Below are 18,763 nucleotides of genomic sequence, written 5' to 3'. Positions count from 1 at the left end.
TCAAAGTTATGTCTTGCTATTCAATTCATTATATATCTAACATTAAGAGAGCGTCAGCACATTATCAAATGAAACTTCAGGTTTCCATAACGGGTAATTATTAAACCCGGATGGCCTAATTTAATTATCACATCCAATCACTTTTCTAACTTTGAGTTCTGGTCAGTTTTCCAACACTAGTGATCACTTTATTAAACTTAATTTATGCATGGCCATGAATATGATGTGATATTATAACACCAACATGTGTTTCTTTATACAATTGGCAAGACAATCAATTAATATTTTATCCAATAATTACTCATATTCTACTGGAGTTTAAACTATAAACTTGATACATATTTATTTTGTTGGATATTTTATACTCTTCTGGAGTCTTTTATATAATCATGGAACTTAAGAATTTTACTAAAAGTTATTTCTTCTAGAAATGTAATGTAGTTTATCACTTCCTCAAATTCGTCATTGTACATAGTGGCTCCTTTCCTTTTCGAAGATTCTTAATTATATATCTTTAGATTCTATTGATCTATCACACTTCAGGCACGCTATAGGTTCATCAACAATTTGTGTTGTCCATCTGGGACATCAATTTTAATTGGAGCAATAACAATTAGTATATGATCAATGACATTTATTTATATCCATCTTCAGGATGGTATCATTTCAAAATATTTAATTAACATGTGGCCACTTCTATTTAATAAATCGTTGATTTTTAAGTTAATGTATATATCAAACTTACCTTCAATATATTTTATTATTTATGTGCAAGGATTACATAAAATAATGGAATGAATACAATGTCCCCCTAATCCTTGCATATGGGGAATAAAATGAATCCAACATTAAATCTCATCCAAATTTTAAGGCATAAATTCTTTTATCAATGCATGTATCAAGCATAATTATAAAGTGAAACCGTAACTCTTGCCCAATTATATTAATCTCTTATAAATATGGGCATAATAAATTTTGTAAGTAAGTTGCTTATAATGTCATGATTAATTTCTTGAACTCATAACACTGTTTCTTGTTCCAATAGATGTTCTTATGGATTTTTTTTTCATGAATAATATAATTAATTAAATGAACATCATGCAAACATGCTTATTAGTTTTCTATCAATCATGCAATTTCTCATTCACTTCTGGGAATGAGCTAGTGAGTCTAGTTAGCTATCATTCATCAATTTGATCTCACATAGAGTTTGCTATTAAAAAATATTCAACCAAAAGAAAGCTACATCAACTCCTTAAAAACTTTATATATATATCTTAACATGATAGATAATCTAGTCAGTATATTTTAGAAACTATTAGTAATTTTTTTTTAGGTCATATACATGTTATTGTATTATTCTTGATGGTCTTTGACCATGCATTGCCTTCATAAATTTAGATAACTTCACGTCCATATATACAAGAATTTCATGTTAAAATAAATTCATCATTCCAATAATTCAATTTTACGTAAACATATAACATCAAATACTATTGAATTCAATCACACATCAAAATCATGACAATATATTTTATAATACTATATCAGTCAACTTAAATAATAATATTATCATGATACTCAGTTCAATTTAATTGTAATTATAATATATGTACATGAACAAAATCTAAAAAAATTCTCATACGAGAATAATGGAAAGATGTATAATACAATGATGTGATACCATGAAAGAGTTGGGGAATGATACTACTTTCAATAATCAACGAAAACTTATTTCTAATATAAGCGATGGCAAGTCTGACTAGATATACTGGATTAAAGCTAATAATACAAAAGATAGCTAGATATATACTATAATAAGATATGCCCCATAGATACTTATAGTTACAACGAATGGCTAGCAATAGGATTAGTATAGAGTTGAATAATTCATCTCTTATCGTCTAGAGTATGCATGCAATATATTATAGATATTGCAAATTACCACTTTACTAGCAGTACATTATATATCTTTACCCACTATGTTAAAAATCATGTAGTAGACGAGTAGTAGTCATTATTACTCATCAATTTATCATCACAATTATAATTCATTAATCAACTACTGATTATACAACATAATTTCCTATCAACAGATTAAAACATCCACGTGGTCAATTAATTTAATTATGACACCACATATAAAAAATATATGCTACAAAATAGTGCAAAGATTTTTAATCACAGTAGAATAAAAATATCACAAATCAGTCGCATATACTTATGATTCGTATCAAATAATCGGCATATATAATACCTTGAAAAAGTCGAATTATATCAAAATTTGGTCAATAAATAATTCACATTCGACAACACTTAAATGATTAGATGTAGTGATAAACCAATGTAAAATACAAGCTAGGAGTTTGGCACAAAATATACTAATGAAGTCCCTGAATATATGGGATAAATATTGATTATCCTAAAAGGCTAACTAACAACTAGTATTATGGTAAGTATACATTGACTAAAGATATATACAATAGATGTGATAATTATAGAATAATATATGGTACGTAAATATATCCTAAATTCCTAACAGTATCGTATGATTACATAATCACATCAACATGGCTAATTAACTAAAAGAAGAGCAAAATTTTTAGACCAAAAGTAGTCTGATATTTGCCTAACCCAGCTTCAATATGGCTTATTAACTAATAGCATATTTCTTAGGCCACAAAGCAATAATAAACATTGTTAACTCCATATTAATCTAAATAGTTTTAGATAATCGGAGACTTGAAAATTAAAATAAAAATAAAATCAATCATCCTACAATTATTCAACTTGATGGCAGATATATTAAACGTAACGAGACGCATCCTGCTCCCGAAAATCCATTATGATAGATGAGACGCATGTTAATCAAATAATTTGACCGTGGCTGATTTCTCTTTTTTTTTTTTTTTTTTTTTTTTTTTTTTTTTTGACAAAGGATACAAACAGATTACTTATTAATACTAAAGCTAATAAGGTTAACCGCCGCTTCTCCAGCTATAAGATGAGCTCTTTGAACGCGCTGACGATCCGCCCTGTGTACACTACAGAACTGAAAGGTTGAGCCAAGATGCTGAATCTTGCGGATAAGCCAAAGGTAAGCTATGTTACCCTGGCCATCACCCCGTAGGAGGGAAACAAGATTACATGAGTCAGTAAACACCGTGAGAGAATGAAACCCCTTATCAAAAGCCCACTGTAACCCATACAAGCATGATAGTGTCTCCGCGTGTAAAGCGGAAGAACATACCCCGAAGTTACTTCCACCAATGATCCGATCATCCAACGGGTCATCATTATCCAAGCACCACCCCATACCGGCATGTTGAGAGTCTTTGAACCAAGACCCATCTATTTGCATAGACTGTAAAGCACTCCCATGAGAATTTAGCCCAAGCCGAGCTACGAAGAACCCAGGCGGAAGAAGGGGACCACCATCACCCCCCACATCATTTGTGGAACTTGCAAAGGCATCTGACGCTACAAACATTGAGTGCGATTCCATGACGGCGGCGAACTGAGAGTCAAACGGCCGTAATGCAGACGAATCCCGAAAGACTTTAGCATTCCGACATAGCCACAAACTCCAAAGTGTACCAACAAAGGTAGCTAAGCGAGTACTAGAATGCCCATCCTGACTAATAAAAAGTCGGATATAATGTAGGATCCAATCTGAGAGAGAAAGGTCTCCATAAAATTCTGAGCGGATACCAAGGCAGCCGCCCCTCCAAACTAAGCGTGCTATAGTGCACATTCTGAAAAGATGTTGCAAGTCCTCTGGTTTTGAACGACAGAGGTCACAGAACACATCTTGAATCGGAACTCCTCTGTGAAGGAGCTGAGCCTTAACTGCAAGAGCCCGGTGTAGCAGTTTCCATAAAAAGAGCTTCCATTTAGGTTGTATCTGGAGAGACCACAAAACTTTCCAAAAGGAATCAGTACTAGAAGGTTCCGAAATAGGAGAAAGTTGCTGTTGCAGCATTGCATAACCTGTTTTCACTGAATATGTTCCAGATGGGGTGCTCGCCCAGAAGCGGAAGTCTTCCTGAGTCGTATCAGGTACCTCCATGGCGAGGATTGTAGAGGCAGCTGTTGGAACAAACCAGTCAACTACCTTAGTAGTATCCCACAGCCTTGTCTAAGGATGGATAAAAAAATTAACCATTTGCGCAGCAGAGCTTGACAAAGGAATTCCGGGTTTGAACTCCGGAACACCGCCATTGACCCACCTGGCCGAACCAGCCAGGGTGGAGAGGCCATTACCAATCTTCCAATTGCAGCCTTGTTGTAAAAGAGTCTCTGCCTTAAGTAACCCCCGTAAGGCATACGAATGACGACCAGAAAAGGTACGACGACTATGAGGGTTATTGGACAGGAAGGTAGTACGCGCACCGAAAACTTTGGAAACCAGCAGCTGTGGATTAGAAAAATTCTCCAAACCTGTTTCATAAGTAATGCCTTGTTTAAGGAGGACATACATCGAATGCCTAGGCCACCCAAGCCACGAGGAAGATGCATTGTGTCCTTATTAACCCAGTGCATACCCTTAGTTTCCGAATGAGCCCAGAAGAATCGCATAAGTAAGGAATCAATTTTCCCAGTAACTGAGATAGGTAACTCATAGCAAGAGAGAACGTGGGAGGCCATTGCTACAAGGATAGAGTTAATAAAAATTAACTTTTGCGGTTGTGACAACCGGAGAACATTTAAACAGTTAATCCTTCCAATGATTTTGTCGATAATGAACTGGAAGTGGTCCTTCTTTTTTCCCACAAAGTCAATAGGAGCCCCTAGATGATGATCAAGCACCTGCACAAGCTTCATTTGAAATATTGATTTGAGCTCTGCTTGAGTGGAGGAACTGACATTCGGGCTAAACTTAATCAAGGACTTTGACAGGTTTAGCTCTTCTCCTGAAATCTTTGTAAACCGTTGAATAATCTGCATGATATTAGTACAGGAAGTGGACGTTGCCCGGAAAAAGATGAGCGCGTCATCCGCAAAGAATAAATGCGAGATGGTAGGGCTCGATCTAGATAGCTTAATTCCTTGAAAAAGCTTCATATCTTGTCCTAGGTGCAACATACGAGAGAAAATATCCATGCAGAAAAGAAAAAGATAAGGAGAGATGGGATCACCCTGCCGAAGACCACATTGTGGTTTAAAAGGAACTGAGGTTGTACCATTGATCAAGGATTTGTAAGAAACCGTGGCGAGGCATTGTTGGGTCATCTGAAGCCAACGTGCCGGAAACCCATAGGCTTTTAAGACCTGCAAAAGAAAACTCCAGTGAATTCTATCATAAGCTTTGCTCATATCAATTTTGATTGAAGCAAGCCAATTAGTGCCAGATTTTGAACAATTGATTTTCTCCATTAATTCGTGGCTCAACAAAATATTATCTGTCATAACACGTCCTTGCACAAAGGCGTGTTGAGAATCTGAGATGAGAAGAGGAAGATACTGGCGTAGCCTGCCCACCAAGCACTTTGAAGCGCATTTGTACACTGTGTTGCAAAGGCTAATAGGTCGTAAATGTCCCATCTCTAATGGGGTGCCAATCTTAGGAATCATAACAAGGAGAGATTGATTCCACTCTTTCAACAAGTAACCTGACCGGAAGAAACTTTGTATGCCTGAAATAACCGAATCACCCACAACTTCCCAGTGAGTCTTAAAGAACTCAACTGTGATTCCGTCCGGCCCCGGAGACTTACAGTTCCCTAAAGAAAACATTGCAGTTCGGATCTCAGCAGCAGAGAAAGGCCGTTCCAAATTAGCGAGTTGAGAGGAATTAAAGCGAGGAAGGTCTAATTCACGTAAGACCACATCAATTTCAGGGTCATAGGGAGGCAAACTATCAGTCTTGAAGGTTTTCTTCAGAGACTGCACAACAACTCGCTGAACATCTGTTTGACCATGTTGGAGCACTCCCAAATCATCAAACAACGAGGTAATCTCATTTTTTTTCTGACGACTTTTAACCTTTGAGAACAGAAGTTTAGAAGGGCAATCGCCTTTCAGAATCCAGTTTTTCTTGCAACGCTGTCTCCAGTACTGTAGCTGCACTAAGATACTATCCTTTGACAAACCTATATTAGTCAGATAGAGCGAGGCATCAGTAACCGACTGAAGAGACTCTCCCTCGATGGCAAGGTCCGTGGAGAATTTTTTCCAGTCAATACCCCAGAATTTCTTATTATTGAGGCACCAATTCCTGACTAAAGATTTTACATGGTCCAGATTCTTTGAGAGAATGAACATAGGTGAGCCAGAGGAATTTCGTTGCCAAGTAGTGAGAACAAAGTCATGAATTTCCTGAAAGTTGAGACACCAATTGTCCAATTGATATGGACGGTTTGAGTTCCTCTGTAACTGGGAGTCATCAAAACAAATAGCAGCATGGTCAGAGATTAGAATCGGTTGATTGAATACACGGCTATCAGGATAATTATGAAACCAATCAGATGTCATGTAGGCCCGATCCAGGCGCTGAAAAATGAGTTGATCCGCATCCCTATTATTTGTCCACGTATAGGGGGGACCCTTGAAGGGAGTAGCAAGTAAACTAGACTGAATTCTAAAATCAATAAAGGACTCCCAACCCTTAATGACAGTCGACCCACCCAACCTATCATAATGATGCTCAATTTGATTAATATCTCCAATAATCAAGCAATTAGGAGCAATAACAAGTAAATCCAAAATCAAAGCCCAAACTTGGGGTCTATCTTCTAGAACAGGAGCACCATAAACAAACATCACACATTTACTATTTCCATTAGTAAGCTTTATATTAATGAGTACAACGTTTGAACAACAAAAAACGCAAGAAACTTCCTCCGAACCATACCCAAAAACCACTAAACCCCCGCAAGTACCTACGGAATCTACCCCAAAAACCGACGTAGGACTAGTAAAGCTAAGGAAGCTATTCACAACGGAAACTGAGACTTTAGCTTCACACAAAAACAAAAAGGAAGGAGCAAAAGAGTGCAACAACCACGACACATAAGGAAGCTTAGGCGAAGTCAGGTCGTTTAGTCCCCGGCAATTCCATGATGTTATCTTCATAAGACCTTGGGGAGCTGTGAAGGGCCAGCTACCTTACCAAAGTTGTCCAAGAAAGCAGAAGACAAGTGAGCAAAAGAAGCACTTGTTCCATCACAAAAAGGCTTTGATGCAACCCCATGAATAGAAATTTTTTGTGATTTGCAAGAAGAAGCAGAGGCAGCCTCTTCAACCTTCCTTTTACCACCTGACAAACCCATGAAATAGGTGGAAGAGCAGCCCAAAGAAGTATCATGCAACTGAGCTTCAGTAGCAGCAGCAAACCCCAAGTGGTCTGCTATAGAAGCATCCGAGAAAGACTTAGCAACAGCCTTCCTCGAGTCATTAGCAGGCAAGGTAAACCCTCCTTTAGCTTGCACATTAAGAGACTTTATTTTCTGACGTTTTTGATACCACGTCGAACCATGATAACCAAAAAAAGGTTCCTGGTCATACGATCGGCACCTATGAAAAGGACCTTGGGAACTCCTTTTGTGATGAGTAGCATCAGAGTTAGAATGTGTATGAGGCATATGAACTTGAGGTGGAGCATTTGCTGGGAGCTGAGCGTCAGAGTGGTCATTTAAATTAAGATGTTTGAGCAAATCTGGCACAGTCTCAATTACGGCAGAAGCAACAGCAGTAGAGCATCCAGCAGTAGAACTTATAGTAGCAGAATAAAGAGCACCCAAGTGCGTAGCAGCAAATTTACTAGAATAAGAACAAGCAGCAACAGAATTATTAATAGCAGAACAAGGTGCAACAGCAGCTGAAGTAACAGCAAGATCAAGAGCAGCAGAAGCAAAATTAGCAGCAGCATAGTTAACAGCAGAATAAGGAGCAGCAGAAGCAGAGATAACAGCAGCAGCAGAAGCAGAGTTAACAGCAGCAACAGAAGCAGAGTTAACAGCAGCAGCAGAAGCAAAGCTAACAACAGTAGCAGAAGTAGTGTTAGCAGCGGAATTATGTGCAGCAGCAGCAGAGCTTACAGCAGGAAAGGGAGCAGCAGAAGCTGAATTAACAGTAGAAAAAGGAGCAGCAGTAGAATAAGGAGCAGCAGCAGCAGAGTTAACAGCAGGATCAGCAGTAGCAGACATACCAAAGTCCTCCGAGTCAGAGCTATCCGTAAGAAAACTCTCCTCAAGGGATGCTGAAATTCGGAACCCCCCTGCATAACTAACATGTCTACGAGCTTGAGTGAAGGGAGTATACGGATCCCCTTGTGGAATAGCAGCCCGATTATCATGAATGAACCTAGTTGAACTCGGGTTATGGTATGATTCCGGGGTTGTAGGGTCTGTTTCAGAAGAAACTGAACTCTGAATCCCTTTTGAAGAAGCAGAATCATAAGCCGTAGTATCTGAAGTAGAGGAAGAAACCACAGGATTCGAGTGAGACAAGTACCCATTTTGATAAATTCCATTAATTGGAATAAACTCAGGATCAAAGTTATCATTATTATCCCCTGGAGGAGCAGCTTCGTGCGCATAACCATTTGGCAGGCCATTATTCCCTGCTCCCGAAGAATCTGAATCCGAGTTATCAGGTTCAGCACCATTATTCAAATCAGGAGAGTCATCACCATTGTGATCATCATCAGGAGGTTCCTGATCATCTTCATTATCATCATTACCATCATGATTATTTCCATTAGGATTATTATCATCATCGTTTTCCATATCATCATTATCATCCTCAGCAACTATATCATCAGAACCCGAAGAATCCTCATTATCCAAATCATCATCGTCATACTCGAAATCTTGTGCTAAGACAAGAAGATTAACTCTTGTGTTTCTATTGGTGAAAACATCCTGAGAACCTTCTACCATATTTGTATAAAATGGTCTAAGGTTTTGATTATATAGCACCGTTAACCCTTGAGCCTCGAAGGCTTCCAAACGAGAACTTATTCAAGCGTTTCAAAGCAACCTGGAATTAACGGTTTTGAAAGATCAACTAAGACCTGACCCCACAATTCTGGTTCAGCAGGGAGACCATCACCATCATATTCAAGCGTTTCAACTGAGCCTACAAGCTTAAGGGTTTCAACTGCCCACTCAGGGTCTAGGATCCCTAGAGGAAGCCCATACACTCGAATCCAAAGCCTAGTAATATCAAAATTAACATTGGTAGGGACGGTGTACCTATTACATCTACGAATATTGCAAATACGGCCATCCAAAACGAAAGAGTGTTGCTCAAGTAAAGCTTCTACGTCGGCCAAATTTGAGCATGCAAAAACATAATTACACCCAGTACGATGAATAACAATATTACCTCGTGAGAGCCACTGAGAATCGACCATCTGTTGAACGAGCGCACGACATGGAGGAGTGGGGCCAAAGAATCTTCCAATAACCGCTTTGTTCCAATCGATATTTGTAATATAATTCTCCAAAGGTTGATTTAAATAAACCCCGGATTGGTACAAGGTCCAGCGATTAACATGCGCCATAACGAACTCGACAACAAGGACAAGGTAATTTAGAAGAGAATAGATACAAAACAGGGTTAAGAGCAGAGAAGTAAAGAGCAATAAATTTTGTGAGTTACAGGAAGAGAACAGAAGGAAGAGGTATAGGAAAAGGTAAAAACCAAAATTAAAATCCCATAAAAAAATTGGGATTGACACTAAGCTTTCTCTAAGCCTTGCAAGGATCCACGTGGTGAAATTAGAATAACAAAGAACTAAGAAAAAACAAAGAGCAACCCACGTTTGAGAAGTGGGGCTCAAGAACAACTCCTTGGGCTAAAAGAAAACCTCCCAGAAGAGAAAATGAGTATTTTAAAACTCAAAAAAGGAGATTGGGTAGAAGAAAAAAAGGGGCCCTACGCCAAAAACAACAATACAGATGCAAAGCAATTATATAATTGAACGAACTTGAGGAATCACAAGAAAGCTAACCAAGAACAAGAGGCAAACCCTAGAAACCTAGGAACCGACTTTGGTAATTGTTGAGAGAAAAAGACCTGCTTGCTTGGAGAGTAAATTTGATAAGCAACGTGGTTGATTTCTCATGGGGTGTATTACATGATATTCCTATAATCTATCAATCCAAGAAGCAAAAAATATCTATGTAATATTCCTATCCTATATAAAGGCATAAAGTATGAAAGCATATATAACCAAATTAATAAAAACAATCATCATTAAAGGACAATTGAAAAAGCGAGATTTTTACTCCATATCAAAATAAGTCTTCATCAAAATTGTTAATTAGAATACATCCATCAAATATATACATGTCGATCTGTTAAAGTATGTAAAATTATTCAACTATTAGTTTGATAATAACAAAGTTTAGGCGTACCTTGGATTGTCGTTTTAAATGTTTTAAAATTGCTATTGAAATCCATCTAGAGTTATGGTGCGAATTGAACTATATCAACAATATGTGAATCTGCTCAATTGGCTAGAGTTCGGTGCTGATAACGTGTTGTGAAATAAAGAGAATAAGGGAAGAATTGAGGAGAGAATAAATCTGTGTATTTCATTCCATATGATAAGGCATATATATATACATACAATATATTTAGGGCTTGATAGGATAAGAATATAAACCCTATCTAGATTGTTCCGGAATGATACAAACGAGGATAATGGTCATCCACACGATATTTCATAACAAGTTTTTTTTTAAGGAAAAATTGTCTTGGATTTTATTAAACCTTACATTGCAATAAAAAAAAAGTAAAAAAAAAAAAAAAACCCACATGTCCAGATCCATGCACCCAACACGTTCATTATTAGCCATATAACGCACACTTGATTTTCTAGTCAATGCCATATGCCTTCTTTATCATCAAAGCAAACTCATACACCTTCTCCTCCGGGAGTGATTTCTTAACAGGTTCCCTTTCCATGCACCTCTTAGCCCATTCGATGATCTTTGGGCACGACTTTCCGATGCTGAAGTTACCTAATTTCTCGTACGTGTAAAACCAACTATAGAACGGAATTAGGGTAACATCAACGTAACCAAAAGTATCCCCACCAAAATAAGGCTTATCACCAAGTTGTTGCTCCAATAATTTGATGTGCTCAATGAACTCTTTCTTGGCTGCCTCTTGATCTGCACCCTTTGTGGTCCAAACTCTTTTTCCAGTCTCGTACATCTGTAAGTACACGTACACATGAGTGTTATGAAGTCATTAAATTAGAGCAACGATAATAATGAATTCATGATGGACATGTATAGAGACGACGTTAAAATATATTGTCCTCATTCTTTTATATTCTTCGTGTCCTTTTTGTTAAAATTATTTTAATTTGTTCTTTACACTTCTACTTCATTACATTTTTTTTATAGACGATTAAAAACTACTCGGAACATTTTCTCAACAAATAAAAAATGTCAAGTTCCAAGTTTCTATCTAGGACAATTCACTGTGACTCTAATAAGACAATTAACCTAAGTAACACGTTGTTCCTACTTCCAATATTGAGCTACACACTTCACAAAAATATCCTCACATGAAATAGACTTGTAAACAATCACCAGTCCATCCACATTGTTAATCTATCAAAAAATTAGGAAATTTTGAAATTTGTTACCTCGAAAATGACCTTAATTAAATTTTCGCACCCATTTAAAACTTTTTTTTTTATTTTGGTACCCATCTAATGTAAAAAATATAGGTTTTGGTACCTCCGTCTATTTTCTGTTAACTTTTCCATTAGTGGGGCCTAGCCATAGTCCTGCCACCACCCAACAACCCTTAGCCTCCCTCCCCCCCTCCCTGAGCGACTGTCAGCAACCCCGATAACCACCTTCCAGCCACCAAAACACCAAATATCAGGTGCGCAACCAACCACAGCAGCCTACCGCCGCGGCTAGGCCGAAGCCCAGCTACACCAGCCTGCCGCCGCGGCTAGGCACGCAACCCACAATCACCAAAGCCACCGAACACACTTCATCCGCCACTACCACCACTCGAAACTCCCTTATCCACCTCCAATTCGCCGCTCCATCACACCACCACCACCAAAATTACCCCCTGCAACACGCGCCATCAAAACCCACCTGAAACATCCCCGTAAAACCACCTGAAACAACCTAGAAAACCACCCGTTTTCTAGGTTGTTTAAAAACCCTAAAAGGCTTTTGTTTTTCGGGTTGTTTCAGGTGGGTATTAGGGTTTCGGGGGGCGGTGAAAAAGGGGGAGTGGTTGTTTCAGGGGGAGGGAGGAAGCTGGCGAACAGGGGAGGGGGTTTTTTTCAACGAACGGTGGTTGTTTTGGAGGGCAGCTATACGGCGGTGTGCGGTGGTTTAGCGACTGAGATCGGAGGAGGGAAAGGGAGGAGGTGGGCTCGCCAGCGCCGGGGGAATGTTCGGGCACCGGCAGCAGGGACAGGGAGGGGGAAGGGTGGCTGACGGGGAGGGGGGAGGGGTGGTAGTGGCTGGTTGGTTTTTTTTTTTTATTTTTTATTTTTTAAGTTTTTATTTTTTATTTTTTAAAGTTTTTATTTTTATTTTTTTTAAATAAATTAAAAAAGTTTTAAACGGGTGCGAAAATTCAATTAGGGTCATTTTCGAGGTACCAAAATTCAAGATTTCCAAAAAATTATCACCAAAATGTGATTGTTTCATCCTTTCTTTAATGAATTTAATAATTGAACCTTTACTAAACTCTTAAATAAACCTAGTTCACATTTAATTAATTTAAACAACTAATATTAGGATCACTATATTTTACTATCATCACATTTAATTGATGTAGAGAGTGAGGAATAGCTCAAGTAATTAGAGTTTCCCTTCCGATTTCAGAGATCATGGAATTGATTCTCATCATTCGCCCTTATAGCTCTTAATAGTTAAACAAATAAAGAATTCAACAAATAAATTCTTTATGTATCACGAATACTCTCCTCCATAGTAATTGATAAGAAACGGGGGTATATGATAAAACGGATTAATTGCATGCAAGATATATTTGTATTTGTAAGGAAATTTTGTCTAGAACTACCCTAAAGATAGGGTCATTTGTGAACAACTACCCATTTTTTTTTATTTGTTTAGAACTACCCACAAGTTACAAAACGTTTGGGTAGCACTACCCATTAACGTTTTCCGTCCAATTAAGACGTTATTGGGCCCTCTTTTTCATTTTTTCCACTTAATTAACTCCCCTAATTACCTTCTTTCTCCTCCCTAATTAACTTCCCCTCTATTCTCACTCAAAAATCCAAAAGAACATACTCAAGCAATTGAACACAAATTCTCAATTATTCAAGTAATGTTTCGCACTTTCCTTTTAATTCATTGTTTATTGTATTTGTTTAAAGGTTTTAATTGAACGCAATTAACATAATTAGGGTGTAAATTAGGGATTCGGATTAGGGTTTATGGGTTCAAATAAATTTGGGGGTTTTAATTTCTAGGGTTTAGGGGTTCAATTGAGTTCTAGGTTTCGGTTATTTTGACTTTGAGATCGAATTCAATTGCATTTTAATTACTAATTGGCCATTGTTATTGGTAAGATGTCTAATTGGCCATTGTAATTGATAGGATGTCTAAATTTGGGGGTTTTAATTTCTAGGGTTTAGGGGAAGTTAATTACGGAAGAGAGAGAAAGTAATTAGGGAAATTAATTAAGTGGGAAAAGTGAAAAAGTGGACCCCATTAACGTTTTCTTTTTACGGAAAACGCTAATGGATAGTGTTACCCAAACTTTTCTTAACTTCTGGGTAGTTCTTAACAAATAAAAAAAAACGGGTAGTTGTTCACAAATGACCCTATCTTTAGGGTAGTTCTAGACAAAATTTCCTATTTGTAATTCAAATAAAGCAACAAAGTAAAACACACGCATGAAATCTAGCAAAAAGAATTACCTTTTTGTCAACAAAATCAGCCTAAAAACGAGACACAGCTCTTTGATAAGGATCAGACGGCAACAAAGGGTTGTTCTGATTCCAAACCTCATCAATGTACTCAACAATAATAAGAGATTCACTAATCGGTTTGTTATTATGAACTAGAATCGGGATTTTCTTATGAATCAGGTTCATTTAAGTAGGAATTCACTCTTGTTTCTTAAATCTTCATCTCTATATTCATATTTCACTCCTTTTTCAGCTAATGCTACCCTCACTCTCATCCCAAATGGGCTTGGCCAGAAATCCACTAACACCAATTCATTTGTCATTTTATTTTTGAAGGAATTAAATACTTTTGAGATTTTTTTGTAAGAATTTTAGTATGTTGTAGTAATATTTAGGAATTTTGAATTTTGGTACCTCGAAAATGACCTTAATTGAATTTTCGCACCCGTTTAAAACTTTTTTTTTTATTATTATTTTGGTACCCATATGTAAAAAATAAAAAAAAGTTTTAAACGGGTGCGAAAATTCAATTAGGGTCATTTTCGAGGTACCAAAATTCAAAATTTCCAAATATTTATGGAAAGGGAAGGGTGTATATATAGGGGTTATGGAATGGCTAAGAAATAAATTGTTTGTAATTGATAGTTCTCGTGGTTTAGGAATTGCTGTTGGTGTGTGGTCATGGGTGACGACATAGTAGGTTGTTTGTAAGAATGTAAAATCCATGTGACAATTCTCGTTGCAGTCAATTTTTCCTTTTCTGATCTACTCAACAAAATTAACTTCGGATTCGTTTGGTAAAGCTATAATTTAATGTTTTTTGTATTCTCTTCGAATTTAAATAATTGAAACGTTTTGACTATTAGCACTATTTATCTAATTCACTTTGATTAATGCCTGTGATTTATACCTAATATTAAATATAGTCCTGTGGGTACTTTGTTAGAACCATCTCAATGAATAGTTTATTAATATTCAAATTATTGTTATTTTACGTATTGATAATTAAAGATATTATTAGTCAAAAGTTTACATTGGCATACCTTCACGAGGGAAACATTTCATTTATCTAAACACAGAAAGGATTATTTCAAAACGTATGATATACACCCTCCGTTTCGTAATAATCGCAAAATTTGACTTTTGCACTATTTACATGCTTACTTTGACCATACTTTTTACCAAAAAATGTATACAGTAATATAAAAAAAATTTGGATTAATCTTTACGTATATTTTCATTGTAGGGAAATTTGTAAAAAAAACTTTTAAAATCACCATTTTGCGAGGAAAAAATCTTTTAAAAGTTTTTTTTGTTAAAAAAAAACCCGAGTTTTAGCTTTTTGGCAAAAGATCCCGATTATAAAATTTTTTTGTTGAAGACAAACAATTGCCTCTAATTCACGTAGTTAACATCTAATATCTTCTAATAACTCTCTAATCCTCACTTAATCATTTGATAATTAAATTAATTGATAAATAAATAAATAAAATAAAACCCACTGCCCTAACCACCAACAGTCACAACACTCCATTTCCTCCTCCCATGGCAGCAGTCCCCACCACCGATTGAGCCGCCGCCTAGGTCCCTCACCACCAGCGACCCCCTGCCTTATCCCCTTACCCTCTCTTTTCTTCTTCATCTTCTTCATCAATTTCCTCCAAAAAAATCCCAATTTCATCTTTCTCTCTCCTCAATCTAGGTTATTAATGGCTTCTACCTCTCAATTTCCCTACATTATCTCACAAAACCCCTAATTTATCAATCCTAACTTCGAATTTCTCTCTCCTCCCTCCACCGCCATGTCCTCCATTGATGTGATACGGTATAGTCGCGAAGCTAGTGAATTTCCAATAGAGCGGGGCTACGTGGCGCCGCGAGGTTTCTCCAGCGAGCGAGTAATCGGAGTAGGGCAGTTTTACTGTGGGTGTTGACAACGAGAGTAGGCTAGCTAGCGGTAAGATGTGGCTACGGTGGTTATCGTGGGATGGGGGTAGAGATTCTGGTGGCTTAGCAAGAAGAGGGAGCTGCTACCATGGTGGGGTAGTGGGGGTTTTTATTTATTTATAAGTTAATCTAATTATCTAATGGTTTAGTGAGGATTAGAAGGTGATTAGAAGAAATTAGATGTTAATTAAGAAAATCAATGGCGCTAGGTTTCTTTAAACAAAAATTTTAAATTTCGGGGTTTTTTTAACGATAAAGCTTTTAAAAGGTTTTTTCTCGCAAAATGGTGCATTTGAAAGATTTTTTTTGACAAATTTTCCTTCATTATAATATATTTTTATATTTCTTAATAATATAATTACATATATTAATGATAAAAGTTCCGCATTGACATGTGTGTCAATCATAATGTTGCGATTATTATGAAATGAAGTGAGTGTATGTCATATAATCAATGGCGGATTTAGGGGGGTACGTAGAGGTACAACTGTACCCCCATTTTATCACACAAAAAAAAAAAAAACTAACAAAAAGGGATCTTGCTATAGTGATCAAAGTATTTTTGATCACCATAAGCAATTTCATGTGGCACTCTGTAGGCCACAAAAAATAATGTGGTCCTTCTATGTTTTTTTTTTTTTTGCCAAAATTCATTTAATTGATTTTGTAAATTGCTAAAAATCATTTATGAAAATTGAAAAATAATTTTAGAAATTAAAAAAAAAAATCCGAGCCACCTTCTCCACCAACCCCACCCTGGCGCGACCACTGCCACGACTCAGACTGCCGGCGACCACCTCAGACTGCCGGCGACCAAACCCTAACCCGCCGGCGACCAAACTCAAACCCAAACTCGCTGGCGACCAAACCCAAACCCAAATTAAACCCGCCAACGACGCCCCAACCCAAACCCTTTCTGACGCCCACAAAACCCCACGAAATCAGCCCCACCACTTCCGGTGACTCTTCCCTCTCCCTTTCACATGTCCGCGAAAACGCCGGCGATGCCCATAAAACCCAATCTCTAACCCATCGTCCAAATCCAATCGCTAACCCCCAAAACCCCACGAAATCAACCGAGAGAAGGGAGAATCGGAACGGTCGGAGTTTGGGGAGTAGTCTGGGCAGTTAAGGGGAGGGGAAGGGTTACATGTGTGGCGAAGGAGAGGGGGATAAGCTGGGCGGCGGTGTTGGTGCTGGTGGTTTGCTTTATTTTTTTTTTTTTTCCTTTTTTTCAAAATCATTTTTTTTTGAGGAATTTTAATTAAGTTAGTTATTCTTATTGTTATGGTTAAATTTTTTTTAAGAGAGTGGTTATTGTTATTATTATTATTATTATCTCAAAAACAAAAGTCATACAACCTACAATAAATTAGTGGGAAGTCGAGATACAATCTGGGCCTCCACTCCTCTAGCTATAGCAAAGCCTACCCTAGTGAAGATATGAGCTGTAGCATGAGCCCCAATGTCTTGCGTTGTCGAGAACCTTTGAATCCGCTTCAGCAACGCAACAACTTCCTTCTCCAATTCCCTAAGCAAAGAAAAGGAGAAGGGAATGAAACCATAGCCAATCGCCCGACAACGAGCTTCATACTTAACCCGCTTCCGATGAGCCGCATCAGCCACAACCCGTCCTGGAAAAAAGTCAGATAGCCCTATCTGTGTCAAAGGAGAAGACCCAGTGAAGTCGACAAATACATCACGACCACGATCCCATGAATAAAGTAACACATCGGCAGGTCTGAGGGCCCCGTCATTCCCTCCAGACAACCCTATGTCAACCTCCTTTCTTGCTGAAATCCCAGATTTATAGCAAATATCAACAATTGTATCTCGAACAACATTATGTCGATATTTAATACCTACAATACCAGCACACGACACCGCGTGGTCGCCGAAAATATCCCTAGTAAAAACCCGAGAGCAAGCAGAGCACGACATTAAGACAGAGAACAATGGAATACCCAGCCGGTAGAACAACACACATCGGTATGTCTTTGAGTTCATCAGTCTGATCCAACCCACAAGTAGGGACTGCCAGAAGCCAAGCAGAGGTGTGGTCTCCCTGCTGCGACTTCCACAATGCTGACTGACGAGGAGACAAAGAAAAGGCGGATTTCTGCAGAAGCGGTAACCTTTGTGAAATATCTGCCAATTTCTTCATGAGTTTAGGGGCAGCGACCTTACAAGGATTACCTAAAATGTCAGACTCCACCGTTCCATTAAACAGACTCAACGCATCCTCAAAAGCGTGACCAAGACTGACAATACCAGTACGACGCAGAAGCTTCGTCTGCAACCCAGCAGACTGCAACCGAGAAGTAAGAAAGGCATAATGACGAACATCACCTGCGGAATAAACTCCAAGTTCGCCAAACGCAAATGGTAAGGTGGCAAGCCGCCATTGCCAATTGCCAAACCCAGGCCCCGAAGCAGTAACGATACGCTCCAATGAAGATCGAAAAGCCTCGTAAAAAGTGCGCTGTGCCACCTCAAAAGTATGAGGAGGACAAGTATGCAAAGCAAAGTAGAGTTTAGAAACTCCAGTACATGCCCTAAGAAACAACAACTCACACTGGGGATCATCGAGCTTAGCAACCCTATCCATTAGAGAAATGGTCTTGGTCACCCTCTACATCACAAGGTCACCTCCAAAACTGGAATCGGAACTAGCGAGATCACCAAGCAACTTAACATCATGTGAAGGTCAAACAAAGTTAGGCGGAAAGACATCCACAATCCTGCTTCGAGGGTCCTCCGAAGGCCAGAAAACTTCAGTTTTTTCCACATTGAGATGTAACCCAAAATGAGGCCCTTCCTTCATGATCAACTCCAGAACCTTCCCCACCACTAAAGTGTCGCCTATAATAGTGCCGTCATCCAAATACCATGCCTGAAGACATAAGTCAAAACCATCCTTGATTTTACAAACCAAGGGCT

At 38.1% G+C, this 18,763-nt stretch overlaps 1 protein-coding gene and 1 pseudogene across 1 annotated transcript; both read right to left on the bottom strand.

The window, feature by feature from the left end:
• Positions 1-2,950: 2,950 nt before the first annotated feature.
• On the bottom strand, positions 2,951-4,069 carry LOC145575452 (uncharacterized). The gene has a single exon (XM_081633323.1). The coding sequence runs from the start codon at positions 4,067-4,069 to the stop codon at positions 2,951-2,953; it is 1,119 nt and encodes a 372-aa protein (XP_081489449.1).
• A 6,683-nt stretch (positions 4,070-10,752) lies between these two features.
• LOC145576590 (putative glutathione S-transferase) lies at positions 10,753-14,199 on the bottom strand (annotated as a pseudogene).
• Between the last annotated feature and the right edge of the window lie 4,564 nt (positions 14,200-18,763).

The sequence above is a fragment of the Chenopodium album genome, chromosome 13 (assembly GCF_948465745.1).
Source record: "Chenopodium album chromosome 13, dcCheAlbu1.1, whole genome shotgun sequence".
NCBI classification, from domain to species: Eukaryota; Viridiplantae; Streptophyta; class Magnoliopsida; order Caryophyllales; family Amaranthaceae; genus Chenopodium; species Chenopodium album.
The sequence above is the reverse complement of the archived record's forward strand: the minus strand, read 5'-3'. Positions and strand labels throughout refer to the sequence as shown.